Genomic DNA, 23,916 nt, shown 5'->3' on the forward strand with positions numbered 1-23,916 from the left:
GCGAGATTCAATTGATATATCGCGCCTAATCTCCCATCTACAGTGAACGGAGATCGCAGGGCAATATTCACACACAGGTAGCAGTTGGGTACGCGGCTAAACTAATGGGCGCAAAAAATAAGATTTTACTCACCGGTAAATCTATTTCTCGTAGTCCGTAGTGGATGCTGGGGACTCCGTAAGGACCATGGGGAATAGACGGGCTCCGCAGGAGACTGGGCACTCTAAAAGAAAGATTAGGTACTATCTGGTGTGCACTGGCTCCTCCCACTATGACCCTCCTCCAGACCTCAGTTAGGATACTGTGCCCGGAAGAGCTGACACAATAAGGAAGGATTTTGAATCCCGGGTAAGACTCATACCAGCCACACCAATCATACCGTATAACTCGTGATACTACACCCAGTTAACAGTATGAAATATAACGGAGCCTCTCAACAGATGGCTCAACAATAACCCTTAGTTAGGCAATAACTACATACAAGTATTGCAGACAATCCGCACTTGGGATGGGCGCCCAGCATCCACTACGGACTACGAGAAATAGATTTACCGGTGAGTAAAATCTTATTTTCTCTGACGTCCTAGTGGATGCTGGGAACTCCGTAAGGACCATGGGGATTATACCAAAGCTCCCAAACGGGCGGGAGAGTGCGGATGACTCTGCAGCACCGAATGAGAGAACTCCAGGTCCTCCTCAGCCAGGGTATCAATTTTGTAGAATTTAGCAAACGTGTTTGCCCCTGACCAAGTTGCAGCTCGGCAAAATTGTAAAGCCGAGACCCCTCGGGCAGCCGCCCAAGATGAGCCCACTTTCCTCGTGGAATAGGCTTTTACTGATTTAGGATGCGGCAATCCAGCCGCAGAATGCTCCAGCTGAATTGTGCTACAAATTCAGCGAGCAATAGTCTGCTTAGAAGCAGGAGCACCTATTTTGTTGGGTGCCTACAGGATAAAAAGCGAGTCAGTTTTCCTGACTCCAGCCGTCCTGGAAATATAAATTTTTAAGGCCCTGACTACGTCCAGTAACTTGGAATCTTCCAAGTCCCTAGTAGCCGCAGGCACTATAATAGGTTGGTTCAAGTGAAAAGCTGATACCACCTTAGGGAGAAACTGGGGACGAGTCCTCAATTCTGACCTATCCATATGGAAAATCAGATAAGGGCTTTTACATGACAAAGCCGCCAATTCTGACACACGCCTGGCCGAAGCCAAGGCCAATAACATGACCACTTTCCACGTGAGATATTTCAAATCCACAGTTTTAAGTGGCTCAAACCAATGTGATTTTAAGAAACTCAACACCACGTTGAGATCCCAAGGTGCCACAGGAGGCACAAAAGGGGGCTGAATATGTAGCACTCCCTTTACAAATGTCTGAACTCCAGGCAGTGAAGCCAGTTCTTTCTGGAAGAAAATCGACAGAGCCGAAATCTGGACCTTAATGGAACCCAATTTTAGGCCCATAGTCACCCCTGACTGTAGGAAGTGCAGAAAACGACCCAGCTGAAATTCCTCTGTTGGGGCCTTCCTGGCCTCACACCACGCAACATATTTTCGCCAAATACGGTGATAATGGTTTGCGGTTACTTCTTTCCTGGCTTTTATCAGCGTAGGAATGACTTCTTCCGGAATGCCCTTTTCCTTTAGGATCCGGAATTCAACCGCCATGCCGTCAAACGCAGCCACGGTAAGTCTTGGAACAGACAGGGCCCCTGCTGTAGCAGATCCTGTCTGAGCGGTAGAGGCCATGGGTCCTCTGATATCATTTCTTGAAGTTCTGGGTACCAAGCTCTTCTTGGCCCATCCGGAACCACGAGTATCGTTCTTACTCCTCGTTTTCTTATTATTCTCAGTACCTTTGGTATGAGAGGCAGAGGAGGGAATACATAAACCGACTGGTACACCCACGGTCTCACTAGAGCGTCCACAGCTATTGCCTGAGGGTCCCTTGACCTGGCGCAATATCTAGTTTTTTGTTTAGGCGGGACGCCATCATGTCCACCTGTGGCCTTTCCCAACGGTTTACCAACAGTTGGAAGACTTCTGGATGAAGTCCCCACTCTCCCGGGTGTAGGTCGTGTCTGCTGAGGAAGTCTGCTTCCCAGTTGTCCACTCCCGGAATGAACACTGCTGACAGTGCTAAGACGTGATTTTCCGCTCATCGGAGAATCCTTGTGGCTTCTGCCATCGCCATCTTGCTTCTTGTGCCGCCCTGTCTGTTTACATGGGCGACTGCCGTGATGTTGTCTGATTGGATCAGTACCGGCTGGTTTTGAAGCAGAGGCCTTGCCAGACTTAGGGCATTGTAAATGGCCCTCAGTTCCAGAATATTTATGTGTAGGGACGACTCCTGACTTGACCAAAGTCCTTGGAAATTTCTTCCCTGTGTGACTGCCCCCCAGCCTCGAAGGCTGGCATCCGTGGTTACCAGGACCCAGTCCTGTATGCCGAATCTGCGTCCCTCTTGAAGATGAGCACTCTGCAGCCACCACAGTAGAGATACCCTGGTCCTTGGAGACAGGGTTATCAGCCGATGCATCTGAAGATGCGATCCCGACCACTTGTCCAAGAGGTCCCACTGAAAGGTTCTTGCATGGAACCTGCCGAATGGAATTTTGCTTCGTAAGAAGCTACCATTTTTCCCAGGACTCGTGTGCAGTGATGCACCGATACCTGTTTTGGTTTCAGGAGGTCTCTGACTAGAGATGACAGCTCCTTGGCTTTCTCCTGCGGGAGAAACACTTTTTTCTGTTCTGTGTCCAGAACCATCCCCAGGAACAGTAGGCGTGTGGTAGGAACCAGTTGTGACTTTGGAATGTATAGAATTCATCCGTGCTGTTGTAGCACTTCCCGAGATAGTGCTACTCCGACCAACAACTGCTCCTTGGACCTCGCCTTTATAAGGAGATCGTCCAAGTACGGGATAATTAAAACTCCCTTTTTTCGAAGGAGTATCATCATTTCTGCCATTACCTTGGTAAAGACCCTCGGTGCCGTGGACAGTCCAAATGGCAGTGTTTGGAATTGGTAATGGCAATCCTGTACCACAAATCTGAGGTACTCCTGGTGAGGATGGTAAATGGGGACATGTAGGTAAGCATCCTTGATGTCCAGGGATACCATGTAATCCCCCTCCTCCAGGCTTGCAATAACCGCCCTGAGCGATTCCATCTTGAACTTGAATTTTTTTATGTATGTGTTCAAGGATTTCAATTTTAAAATGGGTCTCACCGAACCGTCCGGTTTCGGTACCACAAACAGTGTGGAATAGTAACCCCGTCCTTGTTGAAGTAGGGGCACCTTGACTATCACCTGCTGGGAATACAGCTTGTGAATTGCCTCTAGCACAGCCTCCCTGCCTGAGGGAGTTGTCGGCAAGGCAGATTTGAGGAAACGGCGGGGGGGGGGGGGGGCGGGGGGGGGGAGACGCCTCGAATTCCAGCTTGTACCCCTGAGATACTACTTGAAGGATCCAGGGATCCACCTGTGAGCGAGCCCACTGATCGCTGAAATTTTTGAGGCGGCCCCCCACCGTACCTGGCTACGCCTGTGGAGCCCCCGCGTCATGCGGTGGACTCAGAGGAAGCGGGGGAAGAATTTTGATTCTGGGAACTGGCTGACTGGTGCAGCTTTTTCCCTCTTCCCTCGTCTCTGTGCAGAAAGGAAGCGCCTTTGACCCGCTTGCTTTTCTGAAGCCGAAAGGACTGTACCTGATAATACAGTGCTTTCTTAGGCTGTGAGGAAACCGGAGGTAAAAAATTTTCTTCCCAGCTGTTGCTGTGGATACGAGGTCCCAGAGACCATCCCCAAACAATTCCTCACCCTTATAAGGCTCTATGTGCCTTTTAAAGTCAGCATCACCTGTCCAGTGTCAGGTCTCTAATACCCTCCTGACAGAATGGACATTGCATTAATTCTGGATGCCAGCCGGCAAAATATCCCTCTGTGCATCCCTCGTATATAAGACGACGTCTTATGTTCGCAAAATAGTATCCCTGTTTGACAGGGTTACAGACCACGCTGCAGCAGCACTATCTGCAGGTCTCAGTCTAGTACCTGAGTGTGTAAATACAGACTTCAGGATAGCCTCCTGCTTTTTATCAGCAGGTACCTTCAAAGTGGCCGTATCCTAAGACGGCAGTGCCACCTTTTTTGACAAACGTGTGAGCGCCTTATCCACCCTAGGGGATATCTCCCAGCGTAACTTATCCTCTGGCGGGAAAGGGTACGCCATCAGTAACTTTTTAGAAATTACCAGTTTCTTATCGGGGGAACCCACGCTTTTTCACACTTCATTCACTCATTTGATGGGGGAACAAAACACTGCCTGCTTTTTTTCCCCAAACATAAAACCCTTTTTTAGTGGTACTTGGGTTAATGTCAGAAATGTGTAACACATTTTTTATTGCCGGGATCATGTAACGGATGTTCCTAGTGGATTGTGTATATGTCTCAACCTCGTCGACACTGGAGTCAGACTCCGTGTCGACATCTGTGTCTGCCATCTGAGGGAGCGGGCGTTTTTGAGCCCCTGATGGCCTTTGAGACGCCTGGGCAGGCGCGGGCTGAGAAGCCGGCTGTCCCATAGCTGTTACGTCATCCAGCCTTTTATGTAAGGAGTTGACACTGTCGGTTTATACCTTCCACCTATCCATCCACTCTGGTGTCGGCCCCACAGGGGGCGACATCACATTTATCGGCATCTGCTCTGCCATCACATAAGCCTCCTCATCAAACGTGTCGACACAGCCGTACCGACACACCGCACACACACACAGGGAATGCTCTGACTGAGGACAGGACCCCACACAGCCTTCTGGGGAGACAGAGAGAGAGTATGCCAGCACATACCAGAGCGCTATATAATTTTGGGATTAACACTATATTGAGTGAATTTTTCCCAATAGCTGCTTGTATATACAATATTGCACCTAAATTTTGTGCCCCCCCTCTCTTTTTAACCCTTTGAGCCTGAAAACTACAGGGGAGAGCCTGGGGAGCTGTCTTCCAGCTGCACTGTGAAGAGAAAATGGCACCAGTGTGCTGAGGGAGAAGCCCCGCCCCTTTTTCAACTGACTTTCTCCCGCTTTTTCTGGAATACTGGCAGGGGTAATTTTACATCTATATAGCCTCTAGGACTATATATGATGTAGATTTGCCAGCCAAGGTGTCATATATTGCCCTCAGGGCGCCCCCCCCCAGCGCCCTGCACCCTCAGTGACCGGAGTGTGAAGTGTGCATGAGGAGCAATGGCGCACAGCTGCAGTGCTGTGCGCTACCTTGGTGAAGACCGAAGTCTTCTGCCGCCGATTTTCCGGACCTCTTCTTGCATCTGGCTCTGTAAGGGGGACGGCGGCGCGGCTCCGGGAACGAACACCAAGGCCAGTTCCATGCGGTCGATCCCTCTGGAGCTAATGGTGTCCAGTAGCCTAAGAAGCCCAAGCTAGCTGCAAGCAGGTAGGTTCGCTTCTTCTCCCCTTAGTCCCTCGATGCAGTGAGCCTGTTGCCAGCAGGTCTCACTGTAAAATAAAAAACCTAAAATAAACTTTCTTTCTAGGAGCTCAGGAGAGCCCCTAGTGTGCATCCAGCTCGGCCGGGCACAGAAATCTAACTGAGGTCTGGAGGAGGGTCATAGTGGGAGGAGCCAGTGCACACCAGATAGTACCTAATCTTTCTTTTAGAGTGCCCAGTCTCCTGCGGAGCCCGTCTATTCCCCATGGTCCTTACAGAGTGCCCAGCATCCACTAGGACGTCAGAGAAAAGTCCAGTTTGTGCTACCAAACAGGTCACTTTTTGCGCATTTCAGCTCACCATCCCAGGGGCAGCGAGCTGAAATGATGCTATTGCGCCGATCACCAGAAACAATTGAATAGCTACCGGCGGGAGCGAACAAGTGCGTGGGGAAGGGGGGTGTTACAATTGAATGTCACCCAGTGATTGGCGAGGTGAAGTTAAAATACCCTTTCACACTTTAATAACCTTTGCAGTGCAGTTTGTCAAGAAACGGGAAACCTAATGACCAGGTACGTCAGAGCGGATGTTGTATGTCAAACATCCCACAAACACCCCAGCCAGCTTGGGCTGATTACCCTGGCCAGGAATCAGGTCGTGGTGGGCTGATATTTGGAGGAGCAGCATCAATGAGGAAAATGGAAAATAAAAAATTCAGTAGTCCGATAGCATGGAGATCGGGAATGGGATTTCTTGTATCAACTATTTTTTTATTTTTAGGCAATACTTGAACTGTAGAATCTAATTTGACAATATTTTTCCTAAGCCTGAGAATTTTTTTAAATAACTAGGATAATAACTACAGTGATCCCCTGAATAATTGGGCTTTTGGATGCTTGTCATCTTGTAGACCACTATTATATTTCACAAGGTACAATATGTTACTAACGTAATGCAAGATATCAGTTGTTTCGGTTCTTATTCTATGAGCGATATTCAATCCTTTCTGCCCCCTTCCACACCCATTCTGTTTCTGCTGACGGGTGTGGTATCATCATTTCAGCTCGCTACCCCTGGGGTAGCGAGGCTCGCAACCCTATAATCAGCTAAACCTGATCACTATGGGCGCTATATGCGCGATAACGGGGATAATTTACAAAAGGATATTGGGCGTGATATATCATTTTAATACCGCCCTATATGTACGGATATTGTCTAGACTTCATATTATGTTAAGTTACAGTTATTTGAACTCTACACATTGTTCGATATTTACGCAGCACACCATTAAGTCATATACAAAACCCTTTATTTCCAAAGGTACCCTACTTCCCCGCAAAACAGTTGCCCCCACCCTGCCTCAATTTGTCGATGGTATAGCTCAGATCGTGGTTAGCAGGTGAATAAAATGAAGCCAAAATGCCCGTAAGCATTTAGAAAATAAGCAGCATGCAAAAGTGAGAGGAGAAAAGGAACGGGGGTCACACAGCATTCTTACAGATGACACTCGCTTTCTTCTGACTTCATTCTCAGCTGACATAAGCAGCAATTCAAGTTCCTTTATCCGTTTGTCCTTATCAGGGTCATCCTCATCAACAAAGGGCTGCTGAGAAAGGCATGTAAAAGAACCGGAGAAGAGGGGAAACCATCAAGAAGAGAGACAGCAAGGTTCTACACAGTAGTAGTTTAGGAAAGCACAGCGGTAATGAAAGTGGTTAATAAGGGGACCATTCTAAATTACACGACACGTGTTCTGTGGCAGAAAAAAAGAAATTGTATTTGAAGGTTTTAAATAAATCTACAACACTAAGAAAGCTGCAAACATTTTTATTTTAAAAAGTAAAAAACTCATACTGCATTTACACCATTCTATTCTTTATATATTCTTAATATACCAAACGCACTACACATCAGTATGTGCCTCATTGCTAGGACGGCACAGTGTGTGCAGGAAACCAGCTGCATAAAGTGTCTGTTCCTGTCCTATCAGGATATGTATTGTAGCCATTGTGCATTGGGCACATTACCTGAATGAACGCAAAAGAATTCGGAACGTTCGTCATGCAGTTTTCATTGAGAGGCATATAATGGTATCTTGGAATCTGAAGAAGGGCAGAAAACAAATGAGTTTACTTTTGACACACAAGACAATAATCTGTATAACAAACAAAGAACCAACTGTTGTAACACAGAAACAAGATGTAACAGTCCTGAAACCTATAGCTATCTTATTATCACCTATTCAGTTTTGCCCAGCATGTAACCACTGGGGCTAATTCACAAATTTACGCTAAAGACACAGCAGCTGCGTCTTTGGACTATGTGAGAATATGGTAATACCGCAGGAGGCACTGGAAGGTAAAAGAAGCTGTGTGCCAGCATCGCAGATCCAAGTGCTGTGTCTTTGGATCAGCATTGGATAAACACTGGAACTATCATTAACAGAAGTGGCCATCTATTCGCCTCATCTCCGCTGCTGAGGACAGTAAGTCTGCGTTGGAAGACTCAGACACTGGCCTCGACATGCTGTGAACATTGGGCCAACACGCCCCTCTTTCAGAACACTCCCCATCACCGCCCGAGCCCTGCCTCCAAATGAATGCAGCATGTCAACAATGCTGTGGTCTAGGGGGCACTGCGACAGTCGACACAGAAAGATCTGCACATGTGCAGTACAGATACTGCATGGATCACCTCACATCAGAGAGGACTATATGCCATCAGGTTTTACATTCATCAAGTAAGCTCTGTGTTTCTGAGAGTACCAGAGATATAGAATTATAGGTAACTGTGTAAATGTTGGTGTCACCCAGAGTAACCAGAATGCCTTTTTCTCTAGTAGTGTAAATGACAACAGCAAAATAGCTAAGAGGGAAATGTATCAAATCTTTCAGAGAGATAAAGTACCAACCAGCTCCTATCATTTTAAAAACACAAAAGCCTGCAAAATGGCAGTTAGGAGCGGATTAGCTGGTACCTTCTCTCTCTCCAAGGTTTGATATATCCCACCCAAACTATTCATACATACATACATACATACATACATACATACATACATACATACATACATACTATGGGCTCTATGCACTAAGCCTCAGAGAGATAACGTGGAGATTAAAAAAAAGATTAAGATTTTTTATTCGTATTTTTTTTAAAACACTATTGTTCTTTTATCAAAATTGATAGATGCAGTTGCCAGAACGGTAAGTGCCACTGTACGTTCATACATTGCCCGGAAGATCAACCTGCTATCTTGTAGTTCAGTGGTTCTCAAACTCGGTCCTCGGGACCCCACACGGTTCACGTTTTCCATGTCACCCAACAGGTGCCCTGTGTATCACCAACTGTCACATTCCAAAAATCTACAGGTGACCTGCAAAACATGAACTGTGTGGGTTCCTTGGGACAGAGTTTGAGAACCTGTGTTGTAGATCACAGCACCGTTCTAGACACGGGCACTATGCAGCACACTTCTTCATTCATGGGGAGAAGCGGTACCACATAACAGCACTGATAACGCTTCTCCCCCATAACAACCCTTCTTACATCTACCCCAAAGTACCCACCAACCAGCTCCTGTCATTTTTTAAACAGCCTGTAACATGGCAGCTAGGAGCTGGTTGGCTGGTACTTTATCTCTCACCAAGGCTTAGCACATAGACCCATCTATTCTTTGCTGCAATTGCCTGGTATCTTCTCCTCTCTGTAAGCTTATCTTATGCCAGATGTTCCTCCAGCTGGTCTTAACCACCCCTAAATCAGTCATGCATCTGTCAAGTTAAGCAAATTCATCCCGAACTTTACCTTTTACTGGCTACCTTCCTATACAATGCTGCAAAACTATGTCAGGTCATTAAATCCGGTTTTAATGTTTGTTTATCTGAGTATGTTGTACTAAGCTGGCTTAGAAGAGAGAGAAAGGAGCTTAAAACTAAACACTGAAATACTCTGAGCGAAAAGTAAAAGACAGAAAAGGAAACAATGCAAACAGCTGGAGCGTGAACGGGAATCAGGAAAGTCATGTCAATCAGGACAAAAGATATTTGAATGAGGATTGGGTGGTCAGCAGTGTCAAAGCGATAAGAGACGCCAAGAATTATCAGGAAACACAGTTGTATGTTCATCTACAGGAGATATGGTAAATAGTGGAGATGGCTTAGAAGCTTAAGAACACGAAGAGTTGCAAGTATAGGATGGATGGAAAAATAGTGCATCAGTTTAAAGAAAATACAAGTATATCTGAGAAAGACTCCAGCTGACAACAAAGGCTTGGAGAAAGAGTAGCTAAACAATAGACAGCGTTCTCCACAGTGGCAATGATGAATGCACATATAGTAATACAGCAGAATGCCATATGGAGATAGGTCAAATAAGGGGTGTAGTATGGTATGCCGGCGGCCGGGCTCCCGGCAACCAGCATACCGGCGCCGGGAGCCCGACCACCGACATACCGACAGCGTGGCGAGCGCAAATGAGCCCCTTGCGGGCTCGCTGCGCTCGCCACGCTGTGGGCACGGTGGCACGCGCCACGCTATTTTATTCTCCCTCCAGGGGGGTCGTGGACCCCACGAGGGAGAAAAAGTGTCGGTATGTTGGCTGTCGGGATTCCGGCACCGGTATACTGTGCGCCGGGATTCCGACAGTCGGCATACTGAAGACCATCCCAAATAAGAAGTGCAAACAACAAGAAAAGGAGTGAGGCAAAAACCATCCTAGATCAACTATATAGCAGTAACCTCACTGATGCATCTCGGTCACCCATTACAAGGGATGTGATAGGCTACACAAATCTGTAACTGCTTCTGTAGTGTGTAGGGCCAATCACGGTCCTCAAGGCACACTAACAGTCCAGGTTTTAAGGATAGCACAGGTGACTTAATTAATACTTCAGTTATTTTCATTTAACGTTCTGCGCCAAAGCATGGATAGCGATAAAACCTGAACCATTATTGTGATTGAGGACCAGGTATGGAGAACACAGGTGTAGGGGGATGATGCACTTAATAAGCAGGAGGAAGGATGAATAAGTAGAATAAGACAATTACTTGAGATTGAACGGGCACATAGTACTGGTTCTGTGCCTGCATATTATGTACATGGGCCGCACAAGAATTATGGTGCAGCTTAGAGATTTGTTCATTCTCTTTTCCATCCTGCAGGTATCCCTCCTGTTCCACTTTCCGCTTCATCGTAGAATTCCAATGGTTTTTTATGGAATTATCAGTCCTAGAAGAAAAGAAAAGAATGCATAGAAATATTACATTACAAGGTATGACATTTTAGTCACGAGTGTCAAATCTAAACTATTAATAGAAAGCAATGATACCTGCTCTATAATAGCCAGCACCAATTGATACTCCTTATGTTATCACATAACTAGCAAAATTGTACAAACTCATAGAAGCACATATCTGTATACACACACACACACACACACACACACACACAAACCCTTCCCAATGCTAGTATACAATGCTTAACAGCAGTTGTATCCCATCTACAGTGTCATGGTTGTTTAATTGTTGACCAATGTCTGTTCACAACATATAGATTTGTCCAATCGTATATACTGTAGATTCTAATTGTTAAACAACCTGCCTTTTCCATTGAAAACTATATTAGTTGGAATATACAGAAAGCAGCATACCTTCCTGGAAGTAGTTTAGCAATTTCAGCCCAGCGGTTTCCCAGCCGGCTATGAGCATTATATATTATGCGATCTTCCTCTTCTGTCCACGAAGACTTTTTCACCTCTGGGTTCAGGTGATTGTGCCATCGCTCTCTGCACTGCTTCCCAATTCTCCCTTTCAAATGCTTTGCAATAAGTGACCATCTCTTCGGGCCATATTTGTGAACCAATTCAATGACCTAATATCCAGAAGAAGAAAATAAAAAAAAATAAAAAAAGTTCAGTAGTGGTAAATAGTCATACATTTAAACACTTTATTTTAGTAAATAGCTTTTCATTTTTTGCCTGTATTGAAGACAACCCCCCCCCCCCCCAAAAAAATAAGATTTTACTTACCGATAAATCTATTTCTCGTAGTCCGTAGTGGATGCTGGGGACTCAGTCAGGACCATGGGGGATAGCGGCTCCGCAGGAGACAGGGCACAAAAGTAAAAGCTTTAGGATCAGGTGGTGTGCACTGGCTCCTCCCCCTATGACCCTCCTCCAAGCCTCAGTTAGGATACTGTGCCCGGACGAGCGTACACAATAAGGAAGGATTTTGAATCCCGGGTAAGACTCATACCAGCCACACCAATCACACTGTACAACCTGTGATCTGAACCCAGTTAACAGCATGATAACAGCGGAGCCTCTGAAAAGATGGCTCACAACAATAATAACCCGATTTTTGTAACAATAACTATGTACAAGTATTGCAGACAATCCGCACTTGGGATGGGCGCCCAGCATCCACTACGGACTATGAGAAATAGATTTATCGGTAAGTAAAATCTTATTTTCTCTGACGTCCTAGTGGATGCTGGGGACTCCGTCAGGACCATGGGGATTATACCAAAGCTCCCAAACGGGCGGGAGAGTGCGGATGACTCTGCAGCACCGAATGAGAGAACTCCAGGTCCTCTTTAGCCAGGGTATCAAATTTGTAGAATTTGACAAACGTGTTCTCCCCCGACCACGTAGCTGCTCGGCAGAGTTGTAATGCCGAGACCCCTCGGGCAGCCGCCCAGGATGAGCCCACCTTCCTTGTGGAATGGGCCTTGACAGATTTAGGCTGTGGCAGGCCTGCCACAGAATGTGCAAGTTGAAATGTGCTACAAATCCAACGAGCAATCGTCTGCTTAGAAGCAAGAGCACCCAGTTTGTTGGGTGCATACAGGATAACAGCGAGTCAGTTTTCCTGACTCCAGCCGTCCTGGAAACCTATATTTTCAGGGCCCTGACAACATCTAGCAACTTGGAGTCCTCCAAGTCCCTAGTAGCCGCAGGTACCACAATAAGCTGGTTCAGGTGAAACGCTGACACCACCTTAGGAAGAAACTGGGGACGAGTCCGCAGCTCTGCCCTGTCCGAATGGACAATCAGATATGGCTTTTGTGAGACAAAGCCGCCAATTCTGACACTCGCCTGGCCGAGGCCAAGGCCAACAGCATGGTCACTTTTCATGTGAGATATTTCAAATCCACAGATTTAATTGGTTTAAAATGTGATTTGAGGAATCCCAGAACTACGTTGAGATCCCACAGTGCCACTGGAGGCACAAAAAGGGGGTTGTATATGCAATACTCCCTTGACAAACTTCTGGACTTCAGGAACTGAAGCCAATTCTTTCTGGAAGAAAATTGACAGGGCCGAAATTTGAACCTTAATGGACCCCAATTTGAGGCCCATAGACACTCCTGTTTGCAGGAAATGCAGGAATCGACAGAGTTGAAATTTCTTCGTGGGGCCTTCCTGGCCTCACACCACGCAACATATTTTCGCCACATGTGGTGATAATGTTTTGCGGTCACCTTCTTCCTGGCTTTGACCAGGGTAGGAATGACCTCTTCCGGAATGCCTTTTTCCCTTAGGATCTGGCGTTCCACCGCCATGCCGTCAAACGCAACCGCGGTAAGTCTTGGAACAGACCTGGTACTTGCTGAAGCAAGTCCCTTCTTAGCGGCAGAGGCCATGAGTCCTCTGTGAGCATTTCTTGAAGTTCCGGGTGCCACGTCCTTCTTGGCCAATCCGGAGCCACGAGTATAGTTCTTACTCCTCTACGTCTTATAATTCTCAGTACCTTGGTTATGAGAAGCAGAGGAGGGAACACATACACCGACTGGTACACCCACGGTGTTACCAGAACGTCCACAGATATTGCTTGAGGGTCTCTTGACCTGGCGCAATACCTGTCCAGTTTTTTGTTCAGGCGGGACGCCATCATGTCCACCTTTGGTCTTTCCCAACGGTTCACAATCATGTGGAATACTTCCCGATGAAGTCCCCACTCTCCCGGGTGGAGGTCGTGCCTGCTGAGGAAGTCTGCTTCCCAGTTGTCCACTCCCGGAATGAACACTGCTGACAGTGCTATCACATGATTTTTCGCCCAGCGAAGAATCCTTGCCGTTTCTGCCATTGCCCTCCTGCTTCTTGTGCCGCCCTGTCTGTTTACGTGGGCGACTGCCGTGATGTTGTCCCACTGGATCAATACCGGCTGACCTTGAAGCCAGAGGTCTTGCTAAGCTTAGAACATTGTAAATTGCCCTTAGCTCCAGTATATTTATGTGGAGAGAAGTCTCCAGACTTGATCACACTCCCTGGAAATTTTTTTTTTTTTTTTCCTGTGTGACTGCTCCCCAGCCTCTCAGGCTGGCATCCGTGGTCACCAGGACCCAGTCCTGAATGCCGAATCTGCGGCCCTTTAGTAGATGAGCACTCTGCAGCCACCGCAGAAGAAACACCCTTGTCCTTGGAGACAGGGTTATCCGCTGATGCATCTGAAAATGCGATCCGGACCATTTTTCCAGCAGATCCCACTGAAAAGTTCTTGCGTGAAATCTACCGAATGGAATCGCTTCGTAAGAAGCCACCATTTTTCCCAGGACCCTTGTGCAATGATGCACTGACACTTTTCCTGGTTTTAGGAGGTTCCTGACTAGCTCGGATAACTCCCTGGCTTTCTTCTCCGGGAGAAACACCTTTTTCTGGACTGTGTCCAGAATCATCCCTAGGAACAGCAGACGTGTCGTCGGAAACAGCTGCGGTTTTGGAATATTTAGAATCCACCCGTGCTGTCGTAGAACTACTTGAGATAGTGCTACTCCGACCTCCAACTGTTCTCTGGACCCTGCCCCTATCAGAAGATCGTCCATTTTCTTTGAAGAAGAATCATCATTTCGGCCATTACCTTGGTAAGGACCCGGGGTGCCGTGGACAATCCAACCGGCAGCGTCTGAAACTGATAGTGACAGTTCTGTACCACGAACCTAAGGTACCCTTGGTGAGAAGGGCAAATTGGGACATGGAGGTAAGCATCCCTGATGTCCCGGGACACCATATAGTCCCCTTCTTCCTGGTTCGCTATCACTGCTCTGAGTGACTCCATCTTGATTTGAACCTTTGTATGTAAGTGTTCAACTATTTCAGATTTAGAATAGGTCTCACCGAGCCGTCTGGCTTCAGTACCACAATATAGTGTGGAATAATACCCCTTTCCTTGTTGTAGGAGGGGTACTTTGATTATCACCTGCTGGGAATACAGCTTGTGAATTGTTTCCACTACTGCCTCCCTGTCGGAGGGAGACGTTGGTAAAGCAGACTTCAGGAACCTGCGAGGGGGAGACGTCTCGAATTTCCAATCTGTACCCCTGGGATACTACTTGTAGGATCCAGGGGTCCACTTGCGAGTGAGCCCACTGCGTGCTGAGACGACCCCACCCACCGCACCTGAGTCCGCTTGTACGGCCCCAGCGTCATGCTGAGGACTTGGCAGAAGCGGTGGAGGGCTTCTGTTTCTGGGAATGGGCTGCCTGCTGCAGTCTTCTTCCCTTTCCTCTATCCCATGGCAGATATGACTGGCCTTTTGCCCGCTTGCCCTTATGGGGACGAAAGGACTGAGGCTGAAAAGACGTTGTCTTTTTCTCCTTTATACGGCAATACTTCCATGTGCCGTTTGGAATCTGCATCACCTGACCACTGTCGTGTCCATAAACAACTTCTGGCAGATATGGACATCGCACTTACTCTTGATGCCAGAGTGCAAATATCCCTCTGTGCATCTCGCATATATAGAAATGCATCCTTTAAATGCTCTATAGTCAATAAAATACTGTCCCTGTCAAGGGTATCAATATTTTCAGTCAGGGAATCCGACCAAGCCACCCCAGCGCTGCACATCCAGGCTGAGGCGATCGCTGGTCGCAGTATAACACCAGTATGTGTGTATATACTTTTTAGGATATTTTCCAGTCTCCTATCAGCTGGCTCCTTGAGGGCGGCCCTATCTGGAGACGGTACCGCCACTTGTTTTGATAAGCGTGTGAGCGCCTTATCCACCCTAAGGGGTGTTTCCCAACGCGCCCTAACTTCTGGCGGGAAAGGGTATACCGCCAATAATTTTCTATCGGGGGAAACCCACGCATCATCACACACTTCATTTAATTTATCTGATTCAGGAAAAACTACAGGTAGTTTTTTCACACTCCACATAATACCCTTTTTTGTGGTACTTGTAGTATCAGAAATATGTAACACCTCCTTCATTGCCCTTAACAAGTAACGTGTGGCCCTAAAGGAAAATATGTTTGTTTCTTCACCGTCGACACTGGAGTGTCAGTGTCTGTGTCTGTGTCGACCGACTGAGGTAAAAGGACGTTTTAACGCCCCTGACGGTGTTTGAGACGCCTGGACAGGTACTAATTGGTTTGCCGGCCGTCTCATGTCGTCAACTGACCTTGCAGCGTGTTGACATTATCACGTAATTCCTTAAATAAGCCATCCATTCCGGTGTCGACTCCCTAGAGAGTGACATCACCATTACAGGCAATTGCTCCGCCTCCTCACCAACATCGTCCTCATACATGTCGACACACACGTACCGACACACAGCACACACACAGGGAATGCTCTGATAGAGGACAGGACCCCACTAGCCCTTTGGGGAGACAGAGGGAGAGTTTGCCAGCACACACCAAAAACGCTATAATTATACAGGGACAACCTTTATATAAGTGTTTTTCCCTTATAGCATTTTAATATATATAGTCATATCGCCAAATAAGTGCCCCCCCCCCTGTTTTAACCCTGTTTCTGTAGTGCAGTGCAGGGGAGAGCCTGGGAGCCTTCCCACCAGCATTTCTGTGAGGGAAAATGGCGTTGTGTGCTGAGGAGAATAGGCCCCGCCCCCTTTTCGGCGGGCTTCTTCTCCCGTTTTTCTGAGACCTGGCAGGGGTTAAATACATCCATATAGCCCCCAGGGGCTATATGTGATGTATTTTTAGCCAGAATAAGGTACTATCATTGCTGCCCAGGGCGCGCCCCCCAGCGCCCTGCACCCTCAGTAACCGCTGCTATGAAGTGTGCCGACAACAATGGCGCACAGCTGCAGTGCTGTGCGCTACCTTATGAAGACTGAAAAGTCTTCTGCCGCCGGTTTCTGGACCTCTTCACTTTTCGGCATCTGCAAGGGGGTCGGCGGCGCGGCTCCGGGACGAACCCCAGGGTGAGACCTGTGTTCAGACTCCCTCTGGAGCTAATGGTGTCCAGTAGCCTAAGAAGCCAATCCATCCTGCACGCAGGTGAGTTCACTTCTCTCCCCTAAGTCCCTCGATGCAGTGAGCCTGTTGCCAGCAGGACTCACTGAAAATAAAAAAACCTAACAAAACTTTTACCCTAAGCAGCTCTTTAGGAGAGCCACCTAGATTGCACCCTTCTCGGCCGGGCACAAAAATCTAACTGAGGCTTGGAGGAGGGTCATAGGGGGAGGAGCCAGTGCACACCACCTGATCCTAAAGCTTTTACTTTTGTGCCCTGTCTCCTGCGGAGCCGCTATCCCCCATGGTCCTGACGGAGTCCCCAGCATCCACTAGGACGTCAGAGAAAATAAAATAAAATAATAAGATTTAACTTACCGATAAATCTATTTCTCGTAGTCCGTAGTGGATGCTGGGACTCCGAAAGGACCATGGGGAATAGCGGCTCCGCAGGAGACAGGGCACAAGAATAAAAGCTTTAGGATCAGGTGGTGTGCACTGGCTCCTCCCCCTATGACCCTCCTCCAAGCCTCAGTTAGGATACTGTGCCCGGACGAGCGTACATAATCAGGAAGGATATTGAATCCCGGGTAAGACTCATACCAGCCACACCAATCACACCGTACAACTTGTGATCTGAACCCAGTTAACAGTATGATAGCAACGAAGGAGCCTCTGAAAAGATGGCTCACAACAACAATAACCCGATTTAGTTAACAATAACTATGTACAAGTATTGCAGACAATCCGCACTTGGGATGGGCGCCCAGCATCCACTACGGACTACGAGAAATAGATTTATCGGTAAGTAAAATCTTATTTTCTCTGACGTCCTAGTGGATGCTGGGACTCCGTAAGGACCATGGGGATTATACCAAAGCTCCCAAACGGGCGGGAGAGTGCGGATGACTCTGCAGTACCGAATGAGAGAACTCCAGGTCCTCCTCAGCCAGGGTATCAAATTTGTAGAATTTAGCAAACGTGTTTGCCCCTGACCAAGTAGCTGCTCGGCAAAGTTGTAAAGCCGAGACCCCTCGGGCAGCCGCCCAAGATGAGCCCACTTTCCTTGTGGAATGGGCTTTTACAGATTTTGGCTGTGGCAGGCCTGCCACAGAATGTGCAAGCTGAATTGTACTACAAATCCAACGAGCAATAGTCTGCTTAGAAGCAGGAGCACCCAGCTTGTTGGGTGCATACAGGATAAACAGCGAGTCAGACTTTCTGACTCCAGCCGTCCTGGAAACATATTTTCAGGGCCATGACAACGTCAAGTAACTTGGAGTCCTCCAAGTCCCTAGTAGCCGCAGGCACCACAATAGGTTGGTTCATGTGAAAAGCAGAAACCACCTTAGGGAGAAATTGAGGACGAGTCCTCAATTCTGCCCTGTCAGAATGAAAAATTAAGTAAGGGCTTTTATATGATAAAGCCGCCAATTCTGACACACGCCTGGCTGAAGCCAGGGCTAACAGCATCGTCACCTTCCATGTGAGATATTTTAAGTCCACAGTGGTGAGTGGTTCAAACCAATGTGACTTAAGGAACCTCAAAACAACATTGAGATCCCAAGGTGCCACTGGAGGCACAAAAGGAGGTTGTATATGCGGTACCCCTTTTACAAATGTCTGAACTTCAGGTACTGAAGCCAGTTCTTTCTGGAAGAAAATCGACAGGGCCGAAATTTGAACCTTAATGGACCCTAATTTTAGGCCCATAGACAGTCCTGTTTGCAGGAAATGGAGGAAACGACCCAGTTGAAATTCCTCTGTAGGGGCCTTCTTGGCCTCACACCACGCAACAATTTTTCGCCAAATGCGGTGATAATGTTTTGCGGTTACATCCTTCCTGGCTTTGACCAGGGTAGGGATGACTTCATCTGGAATGCCTTTTTCCTTCAGGATCCGGCGTTCAACCGCCATGCCGTCAAACGCAGCCGCGGTAAGTCTTGGAACAGACAAGGCCCCTGCTGGAGCAGGTCCTTTCTTAGAGGTAGAGGCCACGGGTCTTCCGTGAGCATCTCTTGAAGTTCCGGGTACCAAGTCCTTCTTGGCCAATCCGGAACCACGAGTATCGTTCTTACTCCTCTCCTTCTTATGATTCTCAGTACTTTTAGTATGAGAGGCAGAGGAGGGAACACATACACTGACTGGTACACCCACGGTGTCACCAGAGCGTCCACCGCTATTGCCTGAGGGTCCCTTGACCTGGCGCAATATCTGTCTAGTTTTTTGTTTAGACGTGACGCCATCATGTCCACCTTTGGTTTTTCCCAACGGTTTACAATCAGGTGGAAGACTTCTGGGTGAAGTCCCCACTCTCCCGGGTGAAGGTCGTGTCTGCTGAGGAAGTCTGCTTCCCAGTTGTCCACTCCCGGAATGAACACTGCTGACAGAACTATCACATGATTTTCCGCCCAGCGAAGAATCCTTGCAGCTTCTGCCATTGCCCTCCTGCTTCTCGTGCCGCCCTGTCTGTTTACGTGGGCGACTGACGTGATGTTGTCCGATTGGATCAATACCGCCTGACCCTGAAGCAGGGGTTTCGCTTGACTTAGGGCATTGTAAATGGCCCTTAGTTCCAGAATGTTTATATGAAGAGATGTTTCCATGCTTGACCACAAGCCCTGGAAATTTTTTCCCTGTGTGACTGCCCCCCAGCCTCTCAGGCTGGCGTCCGTGGTCACCAGGACCCAATCCTGAATGCCAAATCTGCGGCCCTCTAGTAGATGAGCACTCTGCAGCCACCACAGAAGAGACACCCTTGTCCTTGTCGACAGGGTTATCCGCTGATGCATCTGAAGATGCGATCCGGACCATTTGTCCAGTAGATCCCACTGAAACGTTCTTGCATGGAATATTCCGAATGGAATTGCTTCGTAAGAAGCCACCATTTTTCCCAGGACCCTCGTGCACTGATGCACTGACACCTGGCCTGGTTTTAGGAGGTTCCTGACTAGCTCGGATAACTCCCTGGCCTTCTCCTCCGGGAGAAACACCTTTTTCTGGACTGTGTCCAGAATCATTCCTAGGAACAGTAGACGTGTCGTTGGAATCAGCTGCGATTTTGGAATATTTAGGATCCACCCGTGCTGACGTAACACTACCTGAGATAGTGCTACTCCGACTTCTAACTGTTCCCTGGACCTTGCCCTTATCAGGAGATCGTCCAAGTAAGGGATAATTAAGATGCCTTTTCTTCGAAGAAGAATCATCATTTCGGCCATTACCTTGGTAAAGACCCGAGGTGCCGTGGACAACCCAAACGGCAGCGTCTGAAACTGATAATGACAGTTTTGTACTACAAACCTGAGGTACCCTTGGTGAGACGGGTAGATTGGGACGTGGAGATAAGCATCCTTGATGTCCAGAGACACCATATAGTCCCCTTCTTCCAGGTTTGCTATCACCGCTCTGAGTGATTCCATCTTGAATTTGAACCTCTTTATGTAAGTGTTCAGGGATTTCAGATTTAAAATTGGTCTCACCAAGCCGTCCGGCTTCGGTACCACAAACAGCGTGGAATAATACCCCTTTCCCTGTTGTAGGAGGGGTACCTTGATTATCACCTGCTGGGAATACAGCTTGTGAATGGCTTCCAAAACTGCCTCCCTGTCGGAGGGAGACTTTGGTAGAGCAGACTTCAGGAACCGGCGAGGGGGAAACGCCTCGAATTCCAGTTTGTACCCCTGCGATACCACCTGTAGAATCCAGGGGTCCACTTGCGAGTGAGCCCACTGCGCGTTGAAATTCTTGAGACGGGCCCCCACCATGTCTGAGTCTGCTTGTAAAGCCCCAGCGTCATGCTGAAGACTTGGCAGAAGCAGGGGAGGGCTTCTGCTCCTGGGAAGCGGCTGCATGGTGCAGTCTTTTTCCCCTTCCTCTGCCCCGGGGCAGGAAGGAATGGCCTTTAGCTCGCTTGTACTTATGGGAACGAAAGGACTGAGTTTGAAAAGACGGTGTCTTTTTCTGCTGATGTGAAGTGACCTGGGGTAAAAAGGTGGATTTTCCAGCCGTTGCCGTGGCCACCAGGTCCGATAGACCAGCCCCAAATAACTCCTCCCCTTTATACGGCAATACTTCCATATGTCGTTTGGAATCCGCATCTCCTGACCACTGTCGCGTCCATAACGCTCTTCTGGCAGAAATGGACATAGCACTTACTCTTGATGCCAGGGTGCAAATATCCCTCTGTGCATCACGCATATATAGTAATGCATCCTTCAAATGCTCTATAGTTAACAGTATATTGTCCCTATCCAGGGTATCAATATTTTCAGTCAGGGAATCCGACCACGCGACGCCAGCACTGCACCTCCAGGCTGAAGCGATTGCTGGTCGCAGTATAACACCAGTATGTGTGTATATACTTTTAAGAATATTTTCCAGCCTTCTATCTGCTGGTTCTTTGAGGGTGGCCGTATCAGGAGACTGTAACGCTACTTGTTTTGATAAACGTGTGAGCGCCTTATCTACCCTAGGGGGTGTTTCCCAACGTGTCCTAACCTCTAACGGGAAAGGATATAGTGCCAATAATTTTTTAGAAATTAGCAGTTTTTTGTCGGGGGAAACCCACGCTTTATCACACACCTCATTTAACTCATCTGACTCAGGGAAAACTATTGGTAGTTTTTTCACACCCCACATAATACCCTTCTTTGTGGTACTTGTAGTGTCAGAAATGTTCAATGCTTCCTTCATTGCCGTGATCATGTAACGTGTGGCCCTACTGGACATTACGTTTGTCTCCTCACCGTCGACACTAGACTCAGTATCTGTGTCTGGGTCTGTGTCGACCCACTGAGGTAACGGGCGTTTTAGGGCTCCTGACGGTGTCTGAGACGCCTGGACAGGCACTAATTGATTTGCCGGCTGTCTCATGTCATCAACCGTTCTTTGCAAAGTGCTGACATTATCACTTAATTCTTTAAATACGATCATCCAGTCAGGTGTCGACTCCCTAGGAGGTGACATCACTAACCCAGGCAATTGCTCCGCCTCCACATAATTTTCCTCCTCATACATGTCGACACACACGTACCGACACACAGCACACACACCGGGAATGCTCTGATAGAGGACAGGACCCCACAAGCCCTTTGGAGAGAGACAGAGGGAGAGTCTGCCAGCACATACCAAGCGCTATATATATATATATATATATATATATATATATATATATATATATATATATATATATATATACATACACAGGGATAACCTTATATAAGTGTTATTCCCTTATAGCTGCTGTATAGTTTTTAGCTGCCAATAGTGCCCCCCCTTCTCTTTTTTACCCTGATTCAGTAGCAAGTCTGCAGGGGAGAGTCAGGGAGCCGTCCTTCCAGCGGAGCTGTGAGGGAAAATGGCGCTTGTGTGCTGAGGAGATAAGGACGTCGTGAAGGGGCGGAGCCTATCTCCCGCTTTTTCTGTAAAAAATGGCAGGGGTTAAAATACATCCATATAGCCCAAGAGCTATATGTGATGTATTCTTTAGCCAACCTAAGGTATTATCTGTTATATTGCGTCTCAGGGCGCTCCCCCCCAGCGCCCTGCACCCTCAGTGACCGGAGTGTGAAGTGTGCTGAGAGCAATGGCGCACAGCTGCGGTGCTGTGCGCTACCTTAGTCTGAAGACAGGATCGTCTTCTGCCGCCGATTTCACCGGACCTCTTCGCTCTTCTGGCTCTGTAAGGGGGCCGGCGGCGCGGCTCCGGGACCCATCCAGGCTGAACCTGTGATCGTCCCTCTGGAGCTAATGTCCAGTAGCCTAAGAAACCCGATCCACTCTGCACGCAGGTGAGTCCGTTTCTTCTCCCCTTAGTCCCACGATGCAGTGAGCCTGTTGCCAGCAGGACTCCCTGAAAATAAAAAAACCTAAAATATACTTTTATTCTAAGCAGCTCAGGAGAGCCACCTAGCCTGCACCCTTCTCGTTCGGGCACAAAAATCTAACTGAGGCTTGGAGGAGGGTCATAGGGGGAGGAGCCAGTGCACACCACCTGATCCTAAAGCTTTTATTCTTGTGCCCTGTCTCCTGCGGAGCCGCTATTCCCCATGGTCCTTACGGAGTCCCAGCATCCACTAGGACGTCAGAGAAAACTGTATATAGTTGTGCTCATAAGTTTACATACCCTAGCAGAATTTGTGATTTTCTGCCCATTTGTCAGAGAATATGAATGATAACTCACAAACTTTTCTTTCACTCATGGTTAGTGGTTGGGTGAAGGCATTTATTGTCAAACAACTGTGTTTACTCTTTTTAAATGACAACAAAAAACTACCCAAAAGGTTTACATACCCCAGTTCTTAATACCGTGTATTGCCCCCTTTAACATCAATGACCGCTTGAAGTCTTTTGTGGTAGTTGTGGATGAGGCTCTTTATTTTCTCAGATGGTAAAGCTGCTCATTCTTCTTGGTAAAAAGCCTCCAGTTCCTGTAAATTCTTGGGCTGTCTTGCATGAACTGCACGTTTGAGATCTCCCCAGAGTGGCTCGATGATATTGAGGTCAGGAGACTGAGATGGCCACTCCAGAACCTTCACTTTATTCTGCTGTAGCCAATGACAGGTCGACTTGGATCATTGTCATGTTGGAACGTCCAAGTACGTCCTGTGCGCAGCTTCCGGGCTGATGAGTGCAAATTTTTCTCCAGTATTTTCTGATAACATGCTGCATTCATCTTGCCATCAACTTTGACCAAGTTTCCAGTGCCTTTGTAGCTCACACATCCCCAAAACATCAGCGATCCACCTCCGTGTTTCACAGTAGGAATGGTGTACCTTTCATCATAGGCCTTGTTGACTCCTCTCGAAATGTAACATTTATGGTTGTGGCCAAAAAGTTCAATTTTGGTCTCATCACTCCAAATGACTTTGTTCCAGAAGTTTTGAGGCTTGTCTCGGTGCTGTTTGGTGTATTGTAAGCGGGTTGCTTTGTGGCATTTGCGTAGTAATGGCTTTCTTCTGACGACTCGACCATGCAGCCCATTTTTCTTCAAATGCCTCCTTATTGTGCATCTTGAAACAACCACACCCCTTTTTTTCAGAGAGTCCTGTATTTCAGCTGAAGTTATTTGTGGATTTTTCTTTGCATCCCGAACAATTTTCCTGGCAGTTGTGGCTGAAATTTTTGTTGGCCTACCTGATCGTGATTTGGTTTCCGCGGAATCCCTAATTTTCCACTTCTTAATTAGGAATTGAACACTGCTGATTGGCATTCTCAATTGCTTGGATATCTTTTTATATCCCTTTTCTGTTTTATACAGTT

At 47.5% G+C, this 23,916-nt stretch overlaps 1 protein-coding gene across 6 annotated transcripts in view; it reads right to left on the reverse strand.

The window, feature by feature from the left end:
• Nucleotides 1-23,916, reverse strand: part of MYBL1 (MYB proto-oncogene like 1) — a 162,953-nt gene that overhangs the window by 114,624 nt on the left and 24,413 nt on the right. For 3 of the 6 annotated variants that reach the window (XM_063923840.1, XM_063923839.1, XM_063923845.1), the window contains exons 5-8: nt 11,102-11,322; nt 10,500-10,680; nt 7,482-7,556; nt 6,953-7,060 (exon numbers count right to left, since the gene is read on the reverse strand). In XM_063923840.1, the coding sequence (XP_063779910.1) occupies nt 6,953-7,060; nt 7,482-7,556; nt 10,500-10,680; nt 11,102-11,322 (585 nt within the window). The remainder of the gene's footprint in view (nt 1-6,952; nt 7,061-7,481; nt 7,557-10,499; nt 10,681-11,101; nt 11,323-23,916) is intronic. The other 3 variants (XM_063923843.1, XM_063923844.1, XM_063923842.1) reach the window with 2 other exon arrangements.

The sequence above is a fragment of the Pseudophryne corroboree genome, chromosome 5 (genome assembly GCF_028390025.1).
Source record: "Pseudophryne corroboree isolate aPseCor3 chromosome 5, aPseCor3.hap2, whole genome shotgun sequence".
Lineage (NCBI taxonomy): Eukaryota > Metazoa > Chordata > Amphibia > Anura > Myobatrachidae > Pseudophryne > Pseudophryne corroboree.